Raw genomic sequence first — 21,801 nt, forward strand, 5'->3', positions numbered from 1 at the left:
GAAAATGAGCCACAGCTTAACAGAACTGTGGGGTCTGCATGAGTAGGAGAGGGATCCTAACATACATGCACCACAAGCAGGAACCCCTGAAAGCAGGGATTTTTCTATGGGCAAAGGAATGAACATGAAGGACTGTGGGAGTGCTGAGGTTAAAGGGAACTCATAAGAGCTGGCAGAACCGCTCCACCTCATCTCAACATGATGCAGAGACACCGAAACAAACGTCTCACTAGAGGCATGCGGTTTCCCAACAGGCCCTGGCCAAAATCTAGGACTACGAACTTCAAAGGAAGAGCAGAGCTTCCTTGGCCTCAAGCAGAACGACTACACCGAGCCCCTGTTTCCCACGGTGGCCTCAGTCTGGGGTCATGGAGATAATCTGAAGCCACATTCTGCAGATGGTCATAAACGTCCCTATCAGCAACCGCAACGCGACAGACAGCTGGGATGCAGGAGGCATCCTGATCTCCACTGCTCTGGAAAGTGCTGACATGGGAATGAACCAATGCACAGACCTTCAAAGAGAAAAATTTATGGATGCTTTTATACACATACACAAATATTTTAATATAATGGTAACTGAAATGTTATCCATATTCTTAGTACTGTCATAATTAACTAAAAAGATATTTTTTAAATTTTGTAAAAATGACATATTTTACACATCTTCTATTTACAATTGCAATATACTTAAATGTTATAAAACATCCACTCTGACCTTTAAAATATATGTATATGAGGACTTAGTATTAGATATATTATAATTTATAGCAAACTTAGGGTTTGCTGTGTACCTATCCGTTCAATGGGAATTTCATAATCAGCCTGACTTAATAAAGGCTGCTCAAAACCAAAAAAATCGACAACAAAAAAAAGATAGGGAATGTGCAAATACTGGGGCAGGCAAAAAATAAAAAAAATATCAAGCTTGCAGTTTTAAAAAATAACACTGTGAAGACTTCCAATAAATTAAAATCAGAACCCACAAATCCTTTTCCTGGCATTGTCCATGAACAAATTAATTTTCAGTACTATTAATCTAAAAGGAAAAAAAAAAAAACCCAAACCAAAGAACAAGCCCCCCCAGCCACCCCAGATCTTCCCAAGGCCGCGTGTTCCCCATGCCGCAGTCAAGCATCAGGATTTGCTGGGGTGGTTGCTGCTGGCACAGACGAGCTGACTCTATTGATGACCCGCGAGTAAGTGCGCTCCATTCCTTGCTGTTTTGCTGAGTCCTCCTTGTATACAATCTTTTCATAAAAGAAGAAAAGAAAAAAAAAATGCAACAGTGAGAGAGATCTGAATAGTTTGGTGCCTGAAGTGTTCATTGTCTAATCAAGGATTTCCCATTTTTTATTTGTTACACGATGATGCTAAGGATCTGACAGAGGAAAAGGACCTTTGCCTGGGGATGCAGAATTGACCAGAGGCTGCAGTGAGAGGGAGGACGTCCTCTGAGTTGGGGGGATAAATGGAGCTGGGGTCACCGGCTTCTGCCAAGCGGTGCTTCATGGGGTTCCCTGAACTATGTTTCTCTAACAACTCTCACACAAACACAATTGACAAGTCACCTACATCTTATAAATTCAGCAGGCACCTGCACTAGCACCTACTGACCGTGGTAGAGACAGGTCCCAGCTCTGCCTGCTCAGTCATCTGGGGCATGGAGCATCCCCACCGAGCTTCACAGACATGGCAGCTGAAAAAATATGTCCGTCAGCAGGGTTTGGACCAATTGCCAGGCTGAGGCTGTAGGCAGAGCTGCACTCTCAGGGAGGAGCAGTGGCAAAAGCTTGTTCTGCCCTGTCCTACATACAGGCTTTAGCAAGAAGGAAGGTTTCTTTTGGTAATAGCTCTTTTTCCTACTTACTTCTATAAATAGACTGAAAACCTGCCTTCTTCCATGGGACGCTATGTTGAAGCATTCACAGCAGAGACATGGGCCATCCCCACTGACCAACACAGCCATCAGCGGTGGAAGAGAAACCTCTCCCATTCACAAAGCTCCAGGTGTACATAATCTTACACCATCAACCCCCAGTTATCCCTGGTCAGGGTTGCTGGTCAACCACACCACATTTATTACTGGGGCAGACATGACCACGCTGCCTCCACGTACAGCTTTAGTGCTTGAGCCAGCAACTCAGGCAGCTCTGGGAAGGAGCTGCTCCCACGCCGCTGGCTGCAAGAAGAGCACTGGGACTCAGGCACTCCCTGGCAGCACCCAGCAAAGCCAGGAGAGCTGCAAGGAGAGCAGGGCAGCACGGCAGAACGCAGGCAGGCTGCAGCACACACTGTCTGCCCAGACTGCTGACTCGCCCAGCCGTGACTCAAATCCAATGCTCTCCAGGGGCGTCGGAAGAAGAGAGCTTGGGGCAGCTGCTGTTGCACTGGGCTGTGCCAGTCCTGCCGAATCGCGGGCATCTGGGCTTGCGCACTCTCCACTGTGGCCTCGGCCTGTGTCCCGGCGTACAGCCACGAGCAGTGTGCTGGGCAGGTCTGTAAGAAGGGAACCACGCTCATGGGACAAGGGGGCTTGGCTTAATCTGTACCTTTCTATGCCATTTGTCCCTGGCCCTTCCGTCCGGCCACTTTTGCTACTACTGGCGCATGCTTTTGCATTAGGAGGCTCTTGTCGAGCTGCCCCACTGAGCTCCCCAAGTTCACAACTAGGGTCCTAAAGAACATGCATCTCAACACTGCTCATGGACAATATATCACACACACACCTTGTCTTTTTTTTTTTTTTAACTCCCTGAGCAAGGGACTCATTAGACATGAAGCTAAACAAACATACCAAGTAGAAAAACCAGCAAGTGAGGAACGTACATGACATTAAAAGAAAAAAGTAGATGTAAGAAAAATGAACATACCACTTTTGGCTATGGTATTGAGGGAAATGTTAGACAGGGAAGAAGAGAAGCTGTATAAGCAAGGACCATGACAGAGCTGTCAGAAAAGAAAAACAAAACAAAACAAAAAGAAGAGAAAAACATATGGTGATGAAAGAGTCACTGTCAGTGGGTAAGCAAACAAAACCTTCTTGAATGCAATAGAAAAGATGGCAAATCTTACTGGTATAAAGCACACAGCACAGTTACAAGAGAGCCTCAAGCTTTCCAACTGCGAGATAAATATTGCAGCCACAGTTTACAGCATGTGATCTCTCTGAAGCACTGCTCTGCTCAGAAGTAGGGAGTTCATGCATTCATTGCAAGAGGAGTAGAGTTTTCCCAAAAAGCCACGTTGCCTGGAAAACTGGGCTGTCGCTTATAAGGCTGGCCCACAGGGGTGCAAGTGGGAGACTGGTTTTCGGTGTGGACTTTCAAATTCAGATGAGTTTGGTTAAATAGTTGACGATTTTTACTTTTGCAGGATGAACTCTTAACTTTACATATGAACATTGTTACGTACAAGTAATTTTGTATTATTTAGTCTTTTTGTTTACGTAAAGATAACTCAGAGCTCACTGACAAATACAGGTGTGAGTATTTAATAGAACTCACCAAATATTTTATGAATGCTGAAACTCATGGGATGCTCATATGTCACTTAAGTTGACCACACATTTTCCATTTTTGTGGGGAACAGGGGGAACAGTAGTTCACACAAGACATATGGTACTGCCTATGCATATTGACTGGATGGCCAAAATAACTTCCACGAGAGAGGCGTAAACATTGAGTAACAAATGATACCCTTAATACTTACATACTTAATATAACAAACAGTGATAAATATTAGTTATGATAAGATTATTGGAACGCTTGAGGTTCACAAATCTCTACACACCTAAAGAGGAAGGGAGCACAACTCACAGGACAGCAGCCAGGACTGAGCTGGACCCTCATCTGGCATACACCCAGCCTTCAAAGCAATTACACAGCTTTACACCCTGTGAAAAACTAGCTCAATTCCACAGGAAGTATAACAATGGGCCAAAAATTCTGGTAAATCCTTATTCTCCTTACATGTGAAGATGAATAATACAGCATGGTCTAATGGGGTGCCAATTAGACACTCCCGTGAGATGCCATCACTGATACCAATGGTTAAACAAAGTAACTCTGTGCACAAACAGTGCTTATGTGCACTATAGGCACCTGGAAATGCAGTGCAACTGCTAGAGAATGTCTCAGATGCAATCTAACGTGGCCTACACACAAGCATGCAGAGAAATAATTAAGCATGATTTAATTTGCACTTTAGTATGTGGAATCACTCAATATTTAAATTAGAACAGAAAACATAATAAAAAACATCTGCATAGACACAGCAATAGAATAGCTGTAAGTGCGCACTGAAGTCCAGTTCAGTATTTTGGGATGCATTTCATATAATGTAGCCACGCACACTCATCCTTCTGAAGCTGCTAACAGCTGAAATACATGGCATGTATTTTGACAGTGTACTTAAATATAAAAAAATAAACAAGAAATAACTCTTGCTCTGAAAGCTGAATACAAATAGAAACTATAAAAATACCTCCTCCAGTTACAAGCTAGGTCTTAAAGGCAATTTACTGTTTTAATTAAATACATCACAGCTGTAGGATAAAGCAAGTAAAGCATAAACCACTAGTTTTACTGATTATCTTTCTATGCCTCTAGACCTTAGTCTGCATTTAGCCTCATGAACATTCAACTCTTCAGTATGTAGCAAGACAGGTAGAAGACAAATCTTTGTTGATCAACCAGATTCATTATATATAATACAGCTGGATTTGAAAAAGGGGTGTGTGTGGAGGAGTAAACTATGTTTTCTCGGTGACTGTTGCACTACCAGGTTTTGCTTCTAGTATTTTGCTCTACAGCTTCATTTGTTACTAGAAGACACAATTAGCCACCCTCATTCAGCCCAACCAGCACGAAAATAGATGATCTAACCTGTTCATTCATAACTGCAGAAAGCTCGCTGAGCATATCCTTATAATGAGACTTCATCTCTCCCTGATACTCAAATTGGTCCTCCTTAATAAGGCGTTCGTTGACATCAAGAGCATGTCCACATGCTTCTGCAAATTGCCTATGAGCACAAAACCACAAAGAACAACCATACAAATTTTGTAGTAATGAACCCCCCCCTCCACACACACACGTTACTGTACCTCTTCTCCCCCTTGCAAATTACACCTTGTTAGAAGTGAATTTCAGAACTCATCCTCAGATCAAAAGGAACGTAGGCTACTAGGTGTCCTGGGTTCAGCTGGGAGAGTTAATTTTCACAGGAACCTGGGAGAGGGCACAGCCGGGACAGCTGACCTGAACTAGCCAAGGAGCTATTCCATACCATGTGCCATCACGCTCATTATATAAACGGGGAGCGGGCTGGGGGGGATCGCTCGGCTTTTGGTGGGGGAAGTGGCGGAGCGTCGGGTTCCGGGTGGTGAGCAGTTGCACTGTGCATCACTCGTTTTTGTACATTCTTTTATTAGTACTGTTGTTGTTGTAACTTCTCTTTTTGTGTTGTCCCAGTAAATTGTCCTTATCTCAACCCACAGGTTCCCTTTTTTATTTTTTCTTTTCTCCTTTCTGATTCTCCTCCCCATCCCACCGGAGGGGGGCAGGGAGGAGTGAGAGAGCAGCTGCATGGTCCTTTGTTACCGGCTGTGCTGAAACCATGACACTAGGATAGGCCAAAACTTCAGTAAATGTTTTCTTGGGAATGACTTGTAAGATAGGGTAAATGCAGATGTAAATTAGCCTGGTTCAATTCAGCCTGATTTCATGTCACACCTAATCATGCTACTCATGCTATGCAGAGGGTGGAAAGTCTAAACTTAATGTTTACCTGAAGATTTCCTTCAAAAGCTTAACTTGATTATCAGGATATCTCTTAGCATTTGTTTCTTCAAGAAAAGCTCGAGCATAGGCCATTGGTCCAGCATTTACCTGGGGGAAAAATACATAGCTTAAGTGCAGAGAACAAGCAGTTTGTTGTCTTTTTCTCTTGCGTTTCAAGGCTTGGGGACTGGCCTCAGGCAACCAAGCCTGTGTGAAGAACATCACCTCACTCCTTATCACCTGGATGAAACCTTAAGAGTTTTACTGAAGAAAAGGGAGCTGGTCAGCCTTGCACAAACTGCAGATCTCTGCCGGCCATTAAAGTCCTCAGCTAGTCAACCATCTAGAAAGCTGTATGTTTGAAGACATTTTAATGAGGGCACCAGAAATACAGGCACCTCTCACCAATCCCAACTTTTCTAAATAGGACATGACAAAACCAATCCTATCAAAACTCCCCTTGAAGTATCTGCACACTTGGCTGTGTGATGGGCTGTATTCTCAAGTGACACATGATGGACTTGTTAGAAAGGTCTTAATGTATATTTAGAGAAGATTTGACTAAAATAGTTATATTTGCACATAAATTGAGCAGTCATCAACATCAGTGGAAAACTTTCAATTTCCTTAAATTTTTAGAGTGGGCTCCAACAGCATTGGAACACAAGACATGACCAGAAATATAAAATAGACAAAACATGTCTGGAATGACAAAAATAAAAATAAATATTTAGGTAGATGCATTGAAAAAAAAGCAAAAAAAGGCGCAAATTGTCATTACCTTGACACTAACACTTCCTTGGAGTTTGAGCTGCAGTCGGATCATGTCCACTTCTTCCATTGTGCAAAGCTGATTGAGCTCTGAGACTTTTTTGGACATCTCATCAATCGCTACTTCAATAGGATTCAGCTCTGTGCTGGTTTGGCTTATGACTTGAATACGCTTCTTCACGTAGGGAAACAAGTGACTGGCTACTCAAAAGCAAGAAACATATCAGACAAACTCACCCAGCAAGAGAGTATTTAAGAAAGCAAAACTATTAAGTCGAAGAATGAACTTTTAACTTTGTTAACCTCTTTATCAATTCATACAAATTAAGTTTTAATCACCCAATGAGCAAAAGTGACGCAGGTCTAAATTGAATTTTGATATACCTGGCACTGGAAGAGCACTTCCTTTTGAATTCACCAGTGTTTGGTACTGAGTTCTGTCACAGCCACGTGGCAAAAAGCTCTCACTGCTCAGATTTTAGAATCCACAGATTTCTCCTTCTGAATTAAAGCACCAAATAAGCCCATACCGAACTTCAAACAGCTCAAAACATCCCTTCAAACATGTTACAAGTTAGAGGCAGGAGCCTCTAGTTTAGCTCAGTTGGGTATTGCTCACCCACAGATAAACTACTATTAGAACATCATCCTTAAAGAAGTAAGGAGTTACTTTTAGTATTCAACCCAAATATTGCTATGGGAGCTGACAGAGGAATTATTCATCGTTAAAACCCCTTCCTTCCAGTCAAGGCCTTTTCCCGGATCTCAGGGAGTCTGGCAAAGGTACCGTTATGGCACATTAAAAGTCTGATCTAAGCTAACACTCTTTTCTCGATGGCCCTACACACTTTGGAAGGCCTCCTGAGCTCCGTGTATGCCCTCTTCCGGTAGCATCTGCTGCCAGTCAGCTCCAGCTTACAGGGTGGCTGTCTCCTTGGAGAGAAGGAAACCCAGGACTTCCAGAGCTGGAAGCACGAGTCACAACCAGGCACGGCAGAGCCAGCGGTCCGCAGACCACAGCCGGACTGCACTTGTCCCCTGTGCAACCCAGGCAGCAGGCTCTGGAGCAGAGATGCTGAGTGGGTACCGTTCCAGCCACCCAGTACCTCTGCGCAAGCACAATTAACTTCCATTGCTCTTCCAGTCGTACCGGTAAGCCTTGCTTTCTTCTCAAACTAAAAGCACTTCTTTTTAGGGAGGAAGCAAATGAAAATATGTGACTTTATCAAAGCGGGGGGGGAGGGGAGCGGGGGCAAGGGGAAAAAGAAAAAAGAAAAAGAGGTTTCCTTTACAGAAAAGGACTGAGGTAAGGCAGGTGCCAGAGGGAAAAGCAGGGGAGAAGAGAAGGTCATCGAATTCCCACCCAATGCCGAAGATGGAGCCAGGCTGAGAGTGGTGGGAGCTGACAAGAGCATGTAATAACCTAGGGAAAATATTCTGCTGGAAGAACATCCCTCTCTGTTTTTGCCAGACATACCTTAATAGCTGCACTTTCAAGTCCGTGAAACTACCTGCTTCAATACAGATCGCAAAACACCTACTGCTGCTCAAGCACTTAAAAAACCCACACACAAGCTACTCCTCCTTTCTTCTTCTTACAAGCAAAGCTGTGTCATGTAACAAGATGCCCTCAGACAATCAGTACCTCTTTCCCTGACTTGCCAGAACAAAACTTTTAGGCAACTACGCCTGTACTGTAAGCAGCTTTCTTCACTTTGCCCTTTGGGAGAAGCAGACGCACTGAAGTTGGTGGGGAACTGGATTTTCTGTCACTCAGGAGACTTTGCTGTGAACATTGGCCTCCCTGCTCACAGCTGCCCATGAGAACAACGCCTCCATCTCAGACAGTTTCTCATACTCCCAGCCAAAATTCAGGCAGTTCAAGTTTCAGTACTAGTTTCATGAAGGATGCCTTTTAAAAAGAGATATCAATCACGGTAAGGAACTAAACATTTTCTGTTTAATATGACTCAGTAAGAAAGACATATCTAGGGCTCCTGACTTTTCTGTCTTAAAACACTGATTGTGCCCAATGAGATGAAATCTTACCTCTCACTTTAAGAAATTCTACATAATGTATCTTACTCCCATTTTGAACAAAAGTTAGTATCTGAGTTTTACTCTTCTTACTCTTCTTAGCAGAATAGGCACCTACTTTGCTTTTTGACTTGTTTATTATTAAAAGAACAATGGTTCTGAGTGCTAAGCTGCCTCCAGCAGAACCACTCCCAAATTACATCACTGCAAGAACAGTTAAGATGTCAATAATGAGGAAAAATAAGACAGCTGATGACTCTACAGATGAAAAGAACTTTCCCTAGGACAGTCAGCAGGATTGTAAGAAAGCACATACTTTGCCAATGGACACACTTAGAAGATGACTTCTCATTCTGCATAACATGCTGTGCCCACTGACTGCAGAAAATCTGGCACGTGAAACACACTGCTGGGCTTAACTGGCAAAGGTGGGACGGGAGGGGGAAAGCAGCCTGAGCAAACGTACTTGTCAGGATTGTGCGCCTCTTGCACTGCTCTTCTACACCTCCGTGCTTTTTTCCTGAGAGTGTGAAAGGTGTTTCAAACACAAAACGGTTGATGTTGTGATGCATTTCAAAGTCAGTCTTTCGATCTTCGGCTTCTTTCTCTTCAAAGAAAGGCGTGACATATGTCACCTGGATATAGGCATATTTTGGATCCAGGTCTTTGGGATTGACCTATGTAACAGTGGCAAATGTAATAAAATTCTGTTAAGTGTGATGAGCTTCCAAGGCATCCATTATATTTCTGATGCTTTTATCTATCATAGCAATACTGATTAAAACTGAGACTTCCAAATGTAATATTCGGACCACAGATTAATACAAAGATATTTAACCAAAAGGCCTCTAAGAACAGTGAGACTTTTGAACATAGCCATTGGCAACAGTGGATGAAAGCTAAATGAGAGAGAAAACAACCTGCTTCCGCATTGCAGTAAGCAACTGCATGCTCTCTGCAGGCATATGCTAGAATACGCTCTCTTCCCACGGACTGTGATGCCCTGCTATAACATTGTGGTTTCCATACAGCACCTGCCACACTATAAGGTGAGGGTCTTTTTTTGGTTGTAAAACTAGATCACAGTAGTTTACACGTACACTCGGTTCACATTCATTGAAAACACAGCTCCCCAAACATGAAGCGTGCAGTCAGTTCTCCCCCTTGTGCAAAAACTGCGTGTCTTCCGTACCTTGTTGGAATCCTGGATGATCTTCACATTATCTATTCCAAACTTGTCTGCATAAAGTTTCATCAGCCTTTGAGAGATCTCAGACAAGCCGGTTAATTTGGGTTCTTTATAGATATACTCTTTACCTTCCTCTTCTTCAAAAAACCCCTATTTGGAAAGAAACAGAAGGATACAGTGAACACAACAGGCAGGGAAAAGCCTGAACAAGGTGCTTACATCAGGAATCAAGGTTGCCTGTATACCCACCAGAGCATCCAGTATGCCATTTCCAGCACCTAAGTTAAAAGCTTACCTCTCTCCACTCCTAGCAGACACATGCCTAGAGGTCTGCATTTATACTGGTCTGGTATCTCTGAAGTTACCCAGGAACTAACTCATACACATTTATTCATGTAAGAGGCCTAGCTGTTTAAAAAGTTCAAGTGTTTTCTTCAGAATGCTGATGTGTGTATGATGGAAAAACCCTAATGAATTAAAAATTGGACAATAAAGTTCTTTAAATTTTAATCATTTGGTTAAATTAACTATTTTGGAAGCACTATGCTAACAGAACATGAGTGTAACAGCTGTTTGCTGGATGCCTAGCCCAGCTGGGGTGCATGCAGCATGTCACCTCCAGCGCATCCTATCTGGGAGCCACGTGTGCAGGCAAAGGCTGGACACTGTGCAAGGCACTGCTGCCTGCGGTGATTGTGTGGGGCACTCCTGCCCACAGTGATGCGCAGGGCCATGGCATGCGAAGCACCTGTGAACTGGTCTGCATCTGTTCAGGGCAGCTGGAGAGGAACTCTGGTGGCATCTTGAAAGGTCATATGGAATTGCAGCATTTTCAGAGACAATTAGTAAATGATTTACACTTGAAAAGAAAAAAAAAAAGACACACAGACTGTGCTCCTTTACAAAATAGCTCCATCTTGTTAAGGTCGTTTACTTATTACACTGGATGGACTTGGCAGAGCTTTAGTAAAAGGCTCTATTGAAGAGCTGAACAAGAACCTGCCAGGCTTCAGAAGAAATGCCAACCTCAGAAAATTAACACAACATTGCATCATGTATGGGTGAGGCACTCAACTGCTACATGATGAACATGTACATCAACACTCTGGGAGAAGCTCTGCCAGCTGAGGAGAAGCAGCAAGTGCCCTGTAACAAGGACTGGATTTATCCCAACACCATGAGCAGCACCAGCCCTCATCCTAGGATTTCATATGCTGCTGCTGAAATCTGGCAGTGTGAACTGCTGCAGCTGCACCCAAAGCCTCCTCCTTTCACCTTAATGCAAAGTGACCCAGAGGAAAATACCTGAAGCTGTGGGGATAAAGGGGAAAAGGCAGATAACATTAATGATGTCAGACCCAAGGCCCTTTAAACTTAACACCATGTGGCTTGGACAGCTAGTTCTACAATATGCCTGGGCAAACTGCCATCTGTTGAAAAACAGAGAAGCACAAATGAATGAAGTCAAGAGAGACCTCCAAAATCTCTTTGGAAGGTACTCATGCAAAATCCAGCCTTTTCATGTGGAAGTATATTTCAACTTCAGCCACTAAAATTATTTACTAGGCAAATCTCCACAGAATTAAAATAAATTAGCTGTAAATTTCAATGTCTGTTTAGGAAAAAAACTCTACGCTTTATTTCAATACGGATTAACAAATACATGTGTCTCTGGCTTCTCCTTCAGTAAGGACAAGGGGCAATAAAATTGTCTTTTAATTTGGCAAGTGCCAAGAGCACTGTGGGCATTACTGGAAACCAATGACTAATAGCAGCAACAGCAGCTTGCCTGATAGTATCTTAATCAGTCTCACAGTGACATTCTAACATTGCACAATTTTTAACAGTGTTATCAATTAAACTCCATAGGCATATGAAGAACTTCACAGGTAATTAAAGAACAGATCTAGAGCTCAAAAGCTGACACCCTATACACATTTACTGAGCTGGGCAGGCAATTGACTTTCTGTTGATTTCGGTAAGAAAAGATTTGCAGGATCATAACCTGGTTTCTGATCTTCTTTCCACTCAAGAAAAACTGCTTTATGGGGGAAAACCTCATTAGTTTCATGCAATCATATTTAAACATGCTACTCAGGATTGCTTCTGCCAAAACCCATCTGTTTTCTGTTACTATTCAGTGTTTTCAACGAAACCCCCATGTTTTCCAAATTAATCACATAGGAAGCTAGAATATAGTTTATGCTCTTATAACACTGATTTTGTGTATGTTTGCACACTGGAACACAGTGTTTATAAGTAAGTGCCAAACCTCTGTGCTGATGCTGCATGGCACACTAAGATGATATCTGTGTTAATGGTTTTGCTTAAAAAAAAAAATACCTGAAAACAAACAACTAACAGATTTAGTCTTTTCTCTAATGCAAGAGACATCATTTAAGTACATATTCCCTACAGTATTTCAGCTGACAAGTGACAAGCAGAAGTTAATTATGAGCTATAAATAATCGTGTCTGCCATATGCTATATGTCTGGCAAAGACTACTGAAAGTAAGATTAAATACTTTTCAGGAGGCAAATATCCTCCAGTTTCAGGATTTTAAAATATTAAGCAGCCAAGGCTACATTATCAATGCACATCCCTAGATTATCTTCATACTGGCTGGTTTTGCTGTGCAAGGACAACACAGTCTTACAGATGAAAATTATTACACGGAGCAGCCGAATGTACTGGAAGGGAGACGACCTCCCAGACAGCATGTTACTGGTTTCCACTGAGCTCTGATGTGCTGAGAGTCAAGTTGTGACTGGGCATTGTCACCGTGGGAGTGCTGGAAAAGCCCTTCTTCCTCCCCGTACGCCCTCAGACACAGCCCTTGGAGCTCACAGTACATCAGACTCTTCTCTGCCCTTTGCTAGAAGAATACACACCATCCCCACAGCCAATGTGCCAAGGTAGAGCCTTGTGCTTTACTTGCCAAGAATTAGCATCTAATGGATCCTTCCCTGTCTGTATCAAGTGAACATCTCCTCCTACGGTGAGTGAGTGTGTTGTACTCTTTGATAAGGAAGCTATAGCTGTTTTATCACATTTGGAAAAGGGGACAAATCTCCTGCTCTTCAGACATAAACCCGCATCAGTTTACTCCTGTGAAAATCTGCCCTCCAACTTCTACAGCTTCTTGCACTGATAGAACAAAACCTCAGCTCTACCTTTACCTAACACTGCTCTGAAAACAAGTCTTGAATATCTTTGCTTATCAGCACAATAGGAGTTTTCAGCTATTCAACATATTTAACATTTTTTTGGTTTTAATTCAAGAAAGATATTGACTTCTCAAAACACTCATCTGTGAATAAAATCATAAGCACTGGCTAGTGTGGCCACTTGATGGTGCAATGAGATGTTGTCACCAAAGGCCCTTAACAGAATTTGCAGTCTAAAACAACAGCTGCCATGAGATCCAGCTCTCTGAGCTGGCAAATAAAGCGCTCTGGCAAAAACAACCGACTACATCCTCCCTAAGGACTACATTCATTCAAACCATCCTTCCAGTGGGTGCCTGCAGAATGCAGTAACCAAATACTGTCTCCGTCTTTGCACGAAGAAGAACGGTTTTCAGGTGCAGCTGCAGATTTTCTTTTTCTGGTAAGAACCCCCCAAATTCTCCCTGCAAACAGTATTTGCAGTATTCTTTTGTCCTTTAATCTGCTTTCTCTGCAGTTTTTGTTTCAGTTAAGGAACAGCAGCGCTCCATTTTTACAAAACATATATATGTATATATTTATTATTGATACAATTGATAAAAATGTTTAATGAATAAGTGCATAGGTGTAATAATACATTTTTTATGTGTGTGTGCTTACACATGCATCTACCCACAGGTATTTTATAGAACAGTGTATGTGTAAGACTGAAAAGGAGTCCCATACCTGAATACTGAGTTTCCTTCTGTGGCATTTCCTTTGTAGTGGCCTAAGCAGAGCGATTCATATTGCTTTACACTGGTTTAACTGTGTCATACTAGTAAAACCTGCAACCATTAGCTTCTGGGAGGAAGTGTGCAAAGTCTGCCAGAAGCACAAAAACAGGGAATTGCTTTTAATGTTTTAAATGAATTGGGCACTGAGACTGCTTTCAGCATGGAGGCCTGCAATACTCTTGGCTACAGAAGGACCAAAAGGCCCCATACCTTTCCAGCTGCACAGCCAAAATGGAAGCAAGTGGCACATGGGTAAAAGGGACTGACAGAAATACAGAAAGGAAACTTTTCAAAGGGAAAAATATGCAGGCACAACCAGTATGTGGGAACAGACTGTTCTCTCTGTCTCTCCTTCCAGGTCAAGCTTCATCTGTAGCTCCCACACCTGCCATGGTGCTTTGTGTACTGGTAAGCCCTCCTTAATCAGTTCTGCACACCCACTCCTATTTACCTCGGTAAATGAGGCAGAAGTAATGCTGGTGGGAATGATCTACCTTTAATTATTTGCCCTGTGCCGTACACTTTTGTCACTATGCCTCTGCAAGGAGCAATACAGAGCAGTCCCACTTTCTACCACATAACATTTCTCCTGCAAGAAGAAAGGAGGAAGCTGTGCTTGTTCGCATTTAGATCTCAGTGTCCGGGGGCACCAGGGAACAGACCGAGCAATACACAGCTATGAAAAAGTCATATGCTTTAGAGCATTAAAGCTGTTTAAATGAAGTTGCCCTTGTGGCACTGGCAGCTGAAAAGTCATTGCACTGTAACAGAGATTTTAACCCAGTTCAGCAGAACTGCTGCAGATAAACTACCCACTTACAAGTAGCTGCCTCTGGGAGAGCCCTGGCAAGAAGCTGCAAGTAGGAGAGTCCTATTTCCCCCCCCACTGCCCGCATTTTGAGGAAGGTCAGGCATTAGGAAAACTCTACCCTTCCTCAGGTGCAGCTGGCTTTCTCCTTGCACTTGGCAAGGTCAGCTTTGCTAATCTGTATGAAGAGCCAGGACTTGCCATTTCCCTCTGAGTTCCAGTTTGCTTGCTCCTACAACGGACTACCAGGAAGGTGGCCGCACCCTGCCCAGAGCGCTCCAGTTACCATTGCCATAGATCACAGACTGACACAACAACCTTCCTCTTTGGAGCTGCTGCACAGGCCAGGAAAGCAGGCTTGCATTCAAACAGCATTAATGCTACGCCAAGTTTTTCAACAGAGGAAGAAGGGGTCCAATCCTGCTCCCAGTGAAGCTGAGAGAAAAACTTCCACTGAGATGAGATGACGCAGCATTGGGCCCCACGATGCACACACAACATGGTGACAGATACAGCTTGGTAATTCAGGTAACAGAACAAACAAACGTTAGTTTGCAGGATGCAACAATGAGTGAAATGACATTATTTCATCTGCCACCAACCAAAGAATTGAGAGCATGGGAAAGTTAATGTTAAGTAACAGTACAGGGAAGGATGAAGGACGTGTGAGGAGAATTATACAAAACATGCAAAAGAACTAGACTTACCACAGCCTTGAATAAGATCAAAAGGAGAAAAGAGCAAATTTCTGCATTAAAATCTAATTAGCAAACAGAATGATTCACATCAATCTGTTGTTTATACACCGTATTATTTTAAAGGAAATTGTATGCTTGCCAAAACCAGGTCTTAAAGGAACATGCTGGATTGCTACACTGGTTTGTAGTGGAAGAAAGCACAAAATAATGCTTTGAGGATGCTGAAGCACAGCAGAGGGAATAAAACTACTCTACAGTGTATTGCAGAGAGTCAGAGGTCGCCTGAAAGCAGAAGTCAGAGTCGGCGAGAAACACAACAAAACATCTACTGCATACTGCTCTGCTTTAAGCTCTATTAGAGGAGAGCGCCATATCTCAAAGATGTCTTATCTGGTTTTATTTAAGTTTTACTCTGAAAAAACCTGCCCTGCCTCAGTCTCAGTTTTGCTTGATGAAGTCAAGAACTAAAGCTGATGTACAAGTCTGTTCTCCATTACACCATTAAATCCAAAGCAGCAGTTTACATTGATGCAACTGAGTGCTCTCTCTTCTAAGTAAAATCCTACTTGGAGTCTGACCCACGAGGCACTTTCCACCCCACAATTCACTGCCAAGTGTTTCCCTGCTTTAGCTTCCCCGAAATACATCAGAAGAACATGGCTGAAATCTGGGAATCTTTGGAGACAAAAGAGCACAAGCTGACTTACCTGCCCATAAAACGCGACACGGTAATATCGCCCAAAGAGACGTTTCTCGGAGTTCACTACTTCTGCAACCTTCAGGTATGAGCGGTGGATGTCGTAGTACAAATCAGACAGCCTCTACATTAAGAAACAGGGAGAGAGAGAGAGGGGAAGCGAGAGCATGCGAGTGCTTTGGGAAATGACAGTACAGCTCTGCATAAGCATGGCTTGCCTTAACTGGATTCCCAAACCTTTGCAAAGATGGCTGTACATGCTAAGGGAATAGTTTAACCTTGTTAGGAGTCACTGAAGACTCATTTTAGGGTTTCTGTCATCTTCTGAGCAGTTCTGTGGTAGTGGGTGCCTTTGCGTACAGGGTCACACAGGAAGACAATCATCCCAACCACCAGACAGTTGTAGGGACCTACTAAGAGGTCAGAGAACCCAAGTGTCCCATGTGCAGGCAAGAGCAGGGTGCCAACAACTCCAATCAGCTCCCAACCCCATGCAAAGATATGCTATCCACAATTACCAGTAAAAAGCACTTTCTCAGGACAGCGTACCAAAATTTCAACTAAGTTAAAAACTGAGGACTTGCTTCCTCAGCACACAGCTTATTGATACCTACCTCTTTGCTTTTTTTTTTTTTTAATTTAAAACCAGAAAAATCACTAAATGAGATTATCATCTGGTTATCCATTATGTATTGAAATTGCCAAGTAAATAAATGAAGAAACCCTGGAATTATGAAGAGATCACACAATTTATCAGCAGTTTCTAAACTTAAATACAATGCAAATGTGCTCTTGGTTTAAAAACAGATGTAAAAATTCACATCCAATGGCTAACACAAGAGGTTTGTTTGAAATTTTTTTGCGCATTTACTGTTGTATTGATACTGAAAAGAGGAAGGTAAGATACCGGAGTTTTTTATTTACTCACAGCACAAAGCATTAGAAGAAGAAATTACAGACAGGAAGAAAAAAACAATTCCTTTTAAAGAAAGTACTTTTTTTTTTTCCCCCTTCAAAATTTTGATCTTTACTGTTGTTTTAAGATAACTTTAAAAAAAACAAAAAAACAACAAAACCCAACTTACTTTGAAGTCCCTCTGCTTCTCAAAAACAGCAATGATAGGCTTGTTAACCTCAGCAATAAGCTCATATCTCTCGGACTTCCACAGGTATTCAACACACAACTCCAGCTGCTCCACCAGAATATTCTGCAGTTCCACAAATACAAATAGTTCAGTGACTCGACAGCTGGAGGCATTTAATTAATAGCAATGCAGCAAAAGCACATACCCACTATTTCATTTTTATTCTGTATCTTCTATATTAAGGTTTATTTCAATGACACAATGTTTAACCAGGTATTGGTGACCTAGCTCTTCTTTAGATAAAAAACCTGAAATAACAGTAACATGAAAATACTTGAATACTTGACATCTCATTCAGAAGAGCGGGTTTGCTTCGTGGGTTTCCCCCTGCCCTAACTTCCAGCTCTGGTACTTAATGTTCAATGTTCTGGTTAGCTAAACACCTATCCCTGCTATTTAGCACAACAGCTATGACATTTCACTCAAAAGCTGTGTGCCTTTTAATACTGTGTGAAGTACACTCACTATAATTTGTTGTAACATGCACAGGCATCCATTAGAAATAACACTCTCTGTTAATATAGAACAACTATATAAATGTTAATGCTGCTGACCTCATTGTAGGGAGTATCTTGCATCCCAGAGTCTTCCTTCATAGCACCTTCTTCTTTAATGTTGGGGGTAATGCTCAGAAAAGCAGGCCATCCCATGGAAAATAAGCCTTGAAGTGCAAGTCATAACAATGTCAGTTAATGGCTGAATAATCAGATAATTCAAAAGGTTATTGGATGCCATTAAACAGAGCTGATTTTATTTAACTGGATTAATTACTTTTTTCACAGCCCAAGTGATGAGAAACACAAATGGAACTGACTGAATTTATGAGACTATTACACATTTTCTCTATGATATAAATCCACTTGTCCAGGGTAACCGTAACATTTTCCTGATGCAGCCTTACTCTTTGGCACTTTGGTTCCTTAGCTGTACAGTGCTGGCAGTCCTTGCAAAACTACACGTGCAACACTCATCTATACGGGAGTTACTGTCGCAGACTGAGGCGAGACAATTTATACTTGTGAAACCAGCGCTGTGACTCCCGGCCTGACCTATGGGCACTTAATGCTACACGCTGGGACCTGCACTTGTCCTGCCCATCAGGTTTCCTAAGCGAGAGGGGCACGGTCAACCTGGGCTCGCCACAGCCGATGGGGAGATGGCCACTCCGGGGCACGCCGTGCCCTTGCCGGGCTGGAAGATGCCCTGGCAGCGGCTCCCCTTATCCTGCCCAGAGTCAGCAGGGCGAGTGCAGCCCTAACCGAGGAACTCTCTTGTAGAAAGCTCAGGCGAGTGGCAGAAGCTGCCGATGGGAAGGCTCACAAGGATTAAAACTAATCTTACATCTAGTATTCGCTAAGCTGGGGCCTTAGTACAGTGGTTGCAGAAGGAACAACTTACACAAGCATGGCACATTACAGATCAGGCAAAGTCTGACCCACAAAGATTTTACTACCACTCTCGAACGGAGAAGGTAAACCCACCGGTGGAGGTGATGAACTCCTGACATGGTTCATGTTCAATGAAAAAGTAGGAAAATGCTACTAAGGCACAATTAAAAAGCTAACCTTTACACATTGAGTCAGAGGGACTCCATCCCCTCTGTCAAGTTTTGAAAATCATTTAAACATAGGTTTAAAATGACCCACAAGTTCTTCACTCTACCTACTGTGATCTGTGATTCATGCAAAGTATTTTACCACTACTGAACCATCTCTGAAATATTGCTCATCACAGAAAGCTTCCTTCTAAAAGGATGTATTTTTTCATCTCGCCCACAAACATTCCTAAGTGTATTGAAGAACTATGGTCTTTCCAAAACTAAGTTTTCTCTTCCCCAGATATTTGCCCTTGTCCCTAGAAATTGCTCTTTGTGAAAACTGCTAAAATATCTCATACTGAGAACTTACTTCGAAATACACATTTCATAAACTAAATAACCGTTGGCATAGAAGCATTTAAAAATATGAGACTGCACTTTATTTCTCTAATAAGCATCACAGATTAAAAAAGATCTTTATATATACTAAGTTACGTATGGATAACCAGGTATTAATTCTGCCCCTCTGCCCTCCCAGCTTTGGATAGTCAGGGAATTGGACATGGATTTGTGTGCTAAACGCCAATTGACCTGAGAGGGATTTCTGTTGCCAATGAAGACCAGACTGCTCTTTTGCTGAAGAAGCCCTTAACCAGAGACATTCTGAGCAATTCATCAAACTAGCAAAAGAACATCAGGAAAGTAACATATAATGTTTCTGACATTACTTGCTTGCTATTACAGCCATCAACATGCACTATAAATATTTTTGCTTTGGTAGATATTTTTCCAGATTAATTGGAGAACAGTAATTTGATTCCCTAATTATGTTATTTGACCCATAAACAGGCATGGTTAGAGCACTCACTTCCTCCATTGTGAGTTGTTAGTAACACATTACTATCAGAGACTTGACCATCTTCCAGGAGCATACGTGAGGTACAAATCTTTTCCATTTTCCAGTAACCTATGATAGTGTAAGATGGTATTAGTATACTGCTACTGGTATGTGTTAATACATGCATCTTTAATAACGACAGACTCACACAAGTGAAGCATTCTCTTTTAGCAGTAGCTTACTAAACATTTAATTAACCCTCTTTACCCAAAACACACGCATTCACTGTTCCAGTGCTAAGACTAGCATTTACAATGTATTTTAAAAATAAAATATTTGGGAAAAATTCAAGCAGCTTTAAGAATACTTTAAATATAAGGAAGGAAAGCAGGAAAGCCAAAAATTATTTTCAATAATGTTTATAGATACATAGTTGGTTTTGAATATGTTAATCTTACCCTTTCTTTTCAGGTACTCCGCAATGAGAGCAGCGATATGAATATAGCACATAGCAGCCTGTAATGAGAGAAAAAAATACATGTATATGTTAAAGTACACTGTATGACTTACAGCTTACATGGGATAAGGAGCACATACTTTCATCACTGTCAAGTCATGCTGCAGAAAAGGGAAGGCAAAATTAATATAACCATTTAAGACAATAAAGGATTAAATGATGAAATCCTTCTTGAGTGTTAATTTCACTACATATCTTGGGTAAAAGCATAGATTTGCTCAAGAAAACCATTAAGATTACTTAGTAAATAAGATATTCCTGGGTTACGCACTGGAGTTTTGTGTCACCTGTTTAGTTTTTGATGAAAAGGACAACACATTACAAACAAAGCTCCTCTCCTATGCCGTAGTGAGGGAGAAGAAAGTCCTTTATGTAAGTTATGCACTGCTCATAACCTCATCTACACTACAGCTGCTGTGCTTGTTTGGGTTAAGCAGCAGAGCTGCTAATGTGATACTGACCACAGCTTGCCTGTCAGACATTTTCAAGTCTTGCTCAAACACGTATCAGGTAGTCACGATTAGGCACACAGGGATAATGAGCGTATCACATCTCTAGGTGTTTTTCAAACTTGTCGTCTTCTAATTTCAAGTGTATGAGACACACTGTATGATTCTCTTATATCACTAGTCTTGTCTGTCTTTCAGAGACCTTTTCATCAGAACATCCCAGCCTAAAGACAAATGGATTTCCTATTCATTTATTTACATTACCTCTGATAAATCTCCATTTCTTGCGTGAATCTTGGCCATGCTTTCAAGCCATGTCCTACGTAATTCAGGTGTGCTGGCATATGAATTTGCTAGGCTGTACTGCAGATCCACAAGCATCTCAGGGTCTTTCTCATGCTCCTTCATCTGAGCCGTGGCCATCAAAACCGTTCTGATGCGTTTGGTCAGATCCTTCACCTCTGCTGGGAAATTAACGTTCTTTGGGAAAGATAAGCAATACATCACTAAAATCATCCAAAAAGCCACATGCAGCACTCCTGAATGAGCTGAAGTCCTGCTTATGGAAGACCTTCTTCCCCTTCCCTAATTCAGCAGGCTTTGAAGCAGAGTCACAGTTCCACAGTACATACACATTGTACACAGATCCTTAACTTTTTTTACTGATGTGTCACAGCACGTCAGTCAGCTGTACCACTGTCTGTATGCAACAACTCTGCTGAAGTCAGCAAACTGAAACATTTGTTCCTCGGTTGCTTACTGGATCCAGAACTGGATTCTCGTACACTTTCAGCTGACGAACAGCACTGTGCACTATAGATAGTCCTGCTTAAGTACGCTCACAGCATGTTTCACCACAGTGAATAAAGCACAACAGCCTGGCTCCTGGCCTTCTCACACTGCGCAAGATTATAACAGTGTCTTTGTATTACACTTATCAGCTGTCCTCAACACATTTAACTAGCTCTCTAGTTTCTCGTTTTCAGATAGGCAATGAAATACATTTCTATTTTCAGACTTTTTTTCCCTTGTTCCTCCCTTTGTTTAAAAGTAAAACCATCCAGAAAAATTAAATGGAATTAAATCCTCCCTCCTCTACATCACAAAGAGATGAGCATGTTACAGAAGCTGTGTGACTGACAGCAGTGCTGGGAAATCAAAGCTGGACTTTGAAAACAAATACAATTGTAACTGCATCTTATTAAGTAAGACATCAAATTACTCATGCTAATTATCTACCAATTTGCTTGAACTAACTTTATTATTAACCTCCGTGGAGATACCCTAAAGTCATCTTCAGAGAAGGAAAACCACCTCCAAAGTATAAAATTAAAAATATGTGTTGACAAATGTTTGGACAGGAATTGTAATAACTAAAAACTGAAATC

At 42.0% G+C, this 21,801-nt stretch overlaps 1 protein-coding gene across 12 annotated transcripts in view; it reads right to left on the reverse strand.

The window, feature by feature from the left end:
- Window positions 1–516: 516 nt before the first annotated feature.
- The window catches only part of DOCK10 (dedicator of cytokinesis 10), a 162,749-nt gene continuing 141,464 nt past the window's right edge, over window positions 517–21,801 (reverse strand). For 9 of the 12 annotated variants that reach the window (XM_052803633.1, XM_052803629.1, XM_052803627.1 and 6 more), the window contains exons 45-57: window positions 20,678–20,893; window positions 19,906–19,963; window positions 19,478–19,576; window positions 17,627–17,733; window positions 17,013–17,135; window positions 15,938–16,051; window positions 9,784–9,930; window positions 9,058–9,268; window positions 6,565–6,755; window positions 5,791–5,891; window positions 4,887–5,025; window positions 2,874–2,949; window positions 517–1,250 (exon numbers count right to left, since the gene is read on the reverse strand). In XM_052803633.1, coding sequence (XP_052659593.1) covers window positions 1,183–1,250; window positions 2,874–2,949; window positions 4,887–5,025; window positions 5,791–5,891; window positions 6,565–6,755; window positions 9,058–9,268; window positions 9,784–9,930; window positions 15,938–16,051; window positions 17,013–17,135; window positions 17,627–17,733; window positions 19,478–19,576; window positions 19,906–19,963; window positions 20,678–20,893 — 1,650 coding nt within the window. In that variant the 3' untranslated portion in view covers window positions 517–1,182. The remainder of the gene's footprint in view (window positions 1,251–2,873; window positions 2,950–4,886; window positions 5,026–5,790; window positions 5,892–6,564; window positions 6,756–9,057; window positions 9,269–9,783; window positions 9,931–15,937; window positions 16,052–17,012; window positions 17,136–17,626; window positions 17,734–19,477; window positions 19,577–19,905; window positions 19,964–20,677; window positions 20,894–21,801) is intronic. The other 3 variants (XM_052803628.1, XM_052803634.1, XM_052803635.1) reach the window with 2 other exon arrangements.

This window comes from Harpia harpyja, chromosome 12 (genome assembly GCF_026419915.1).
Source record: "Harpia harpyja isolate bHarHar1 chromosome 12, bHarHar1 primary haplotype, whole genome shotgun sequence".
Taxonomy (NCBI): domain Eukaryota; kingdom Metazoa; phylum Chordata; class Aves; order Accipitriformes; family Accipitridae; genus Harpia; species Harpia harpyja.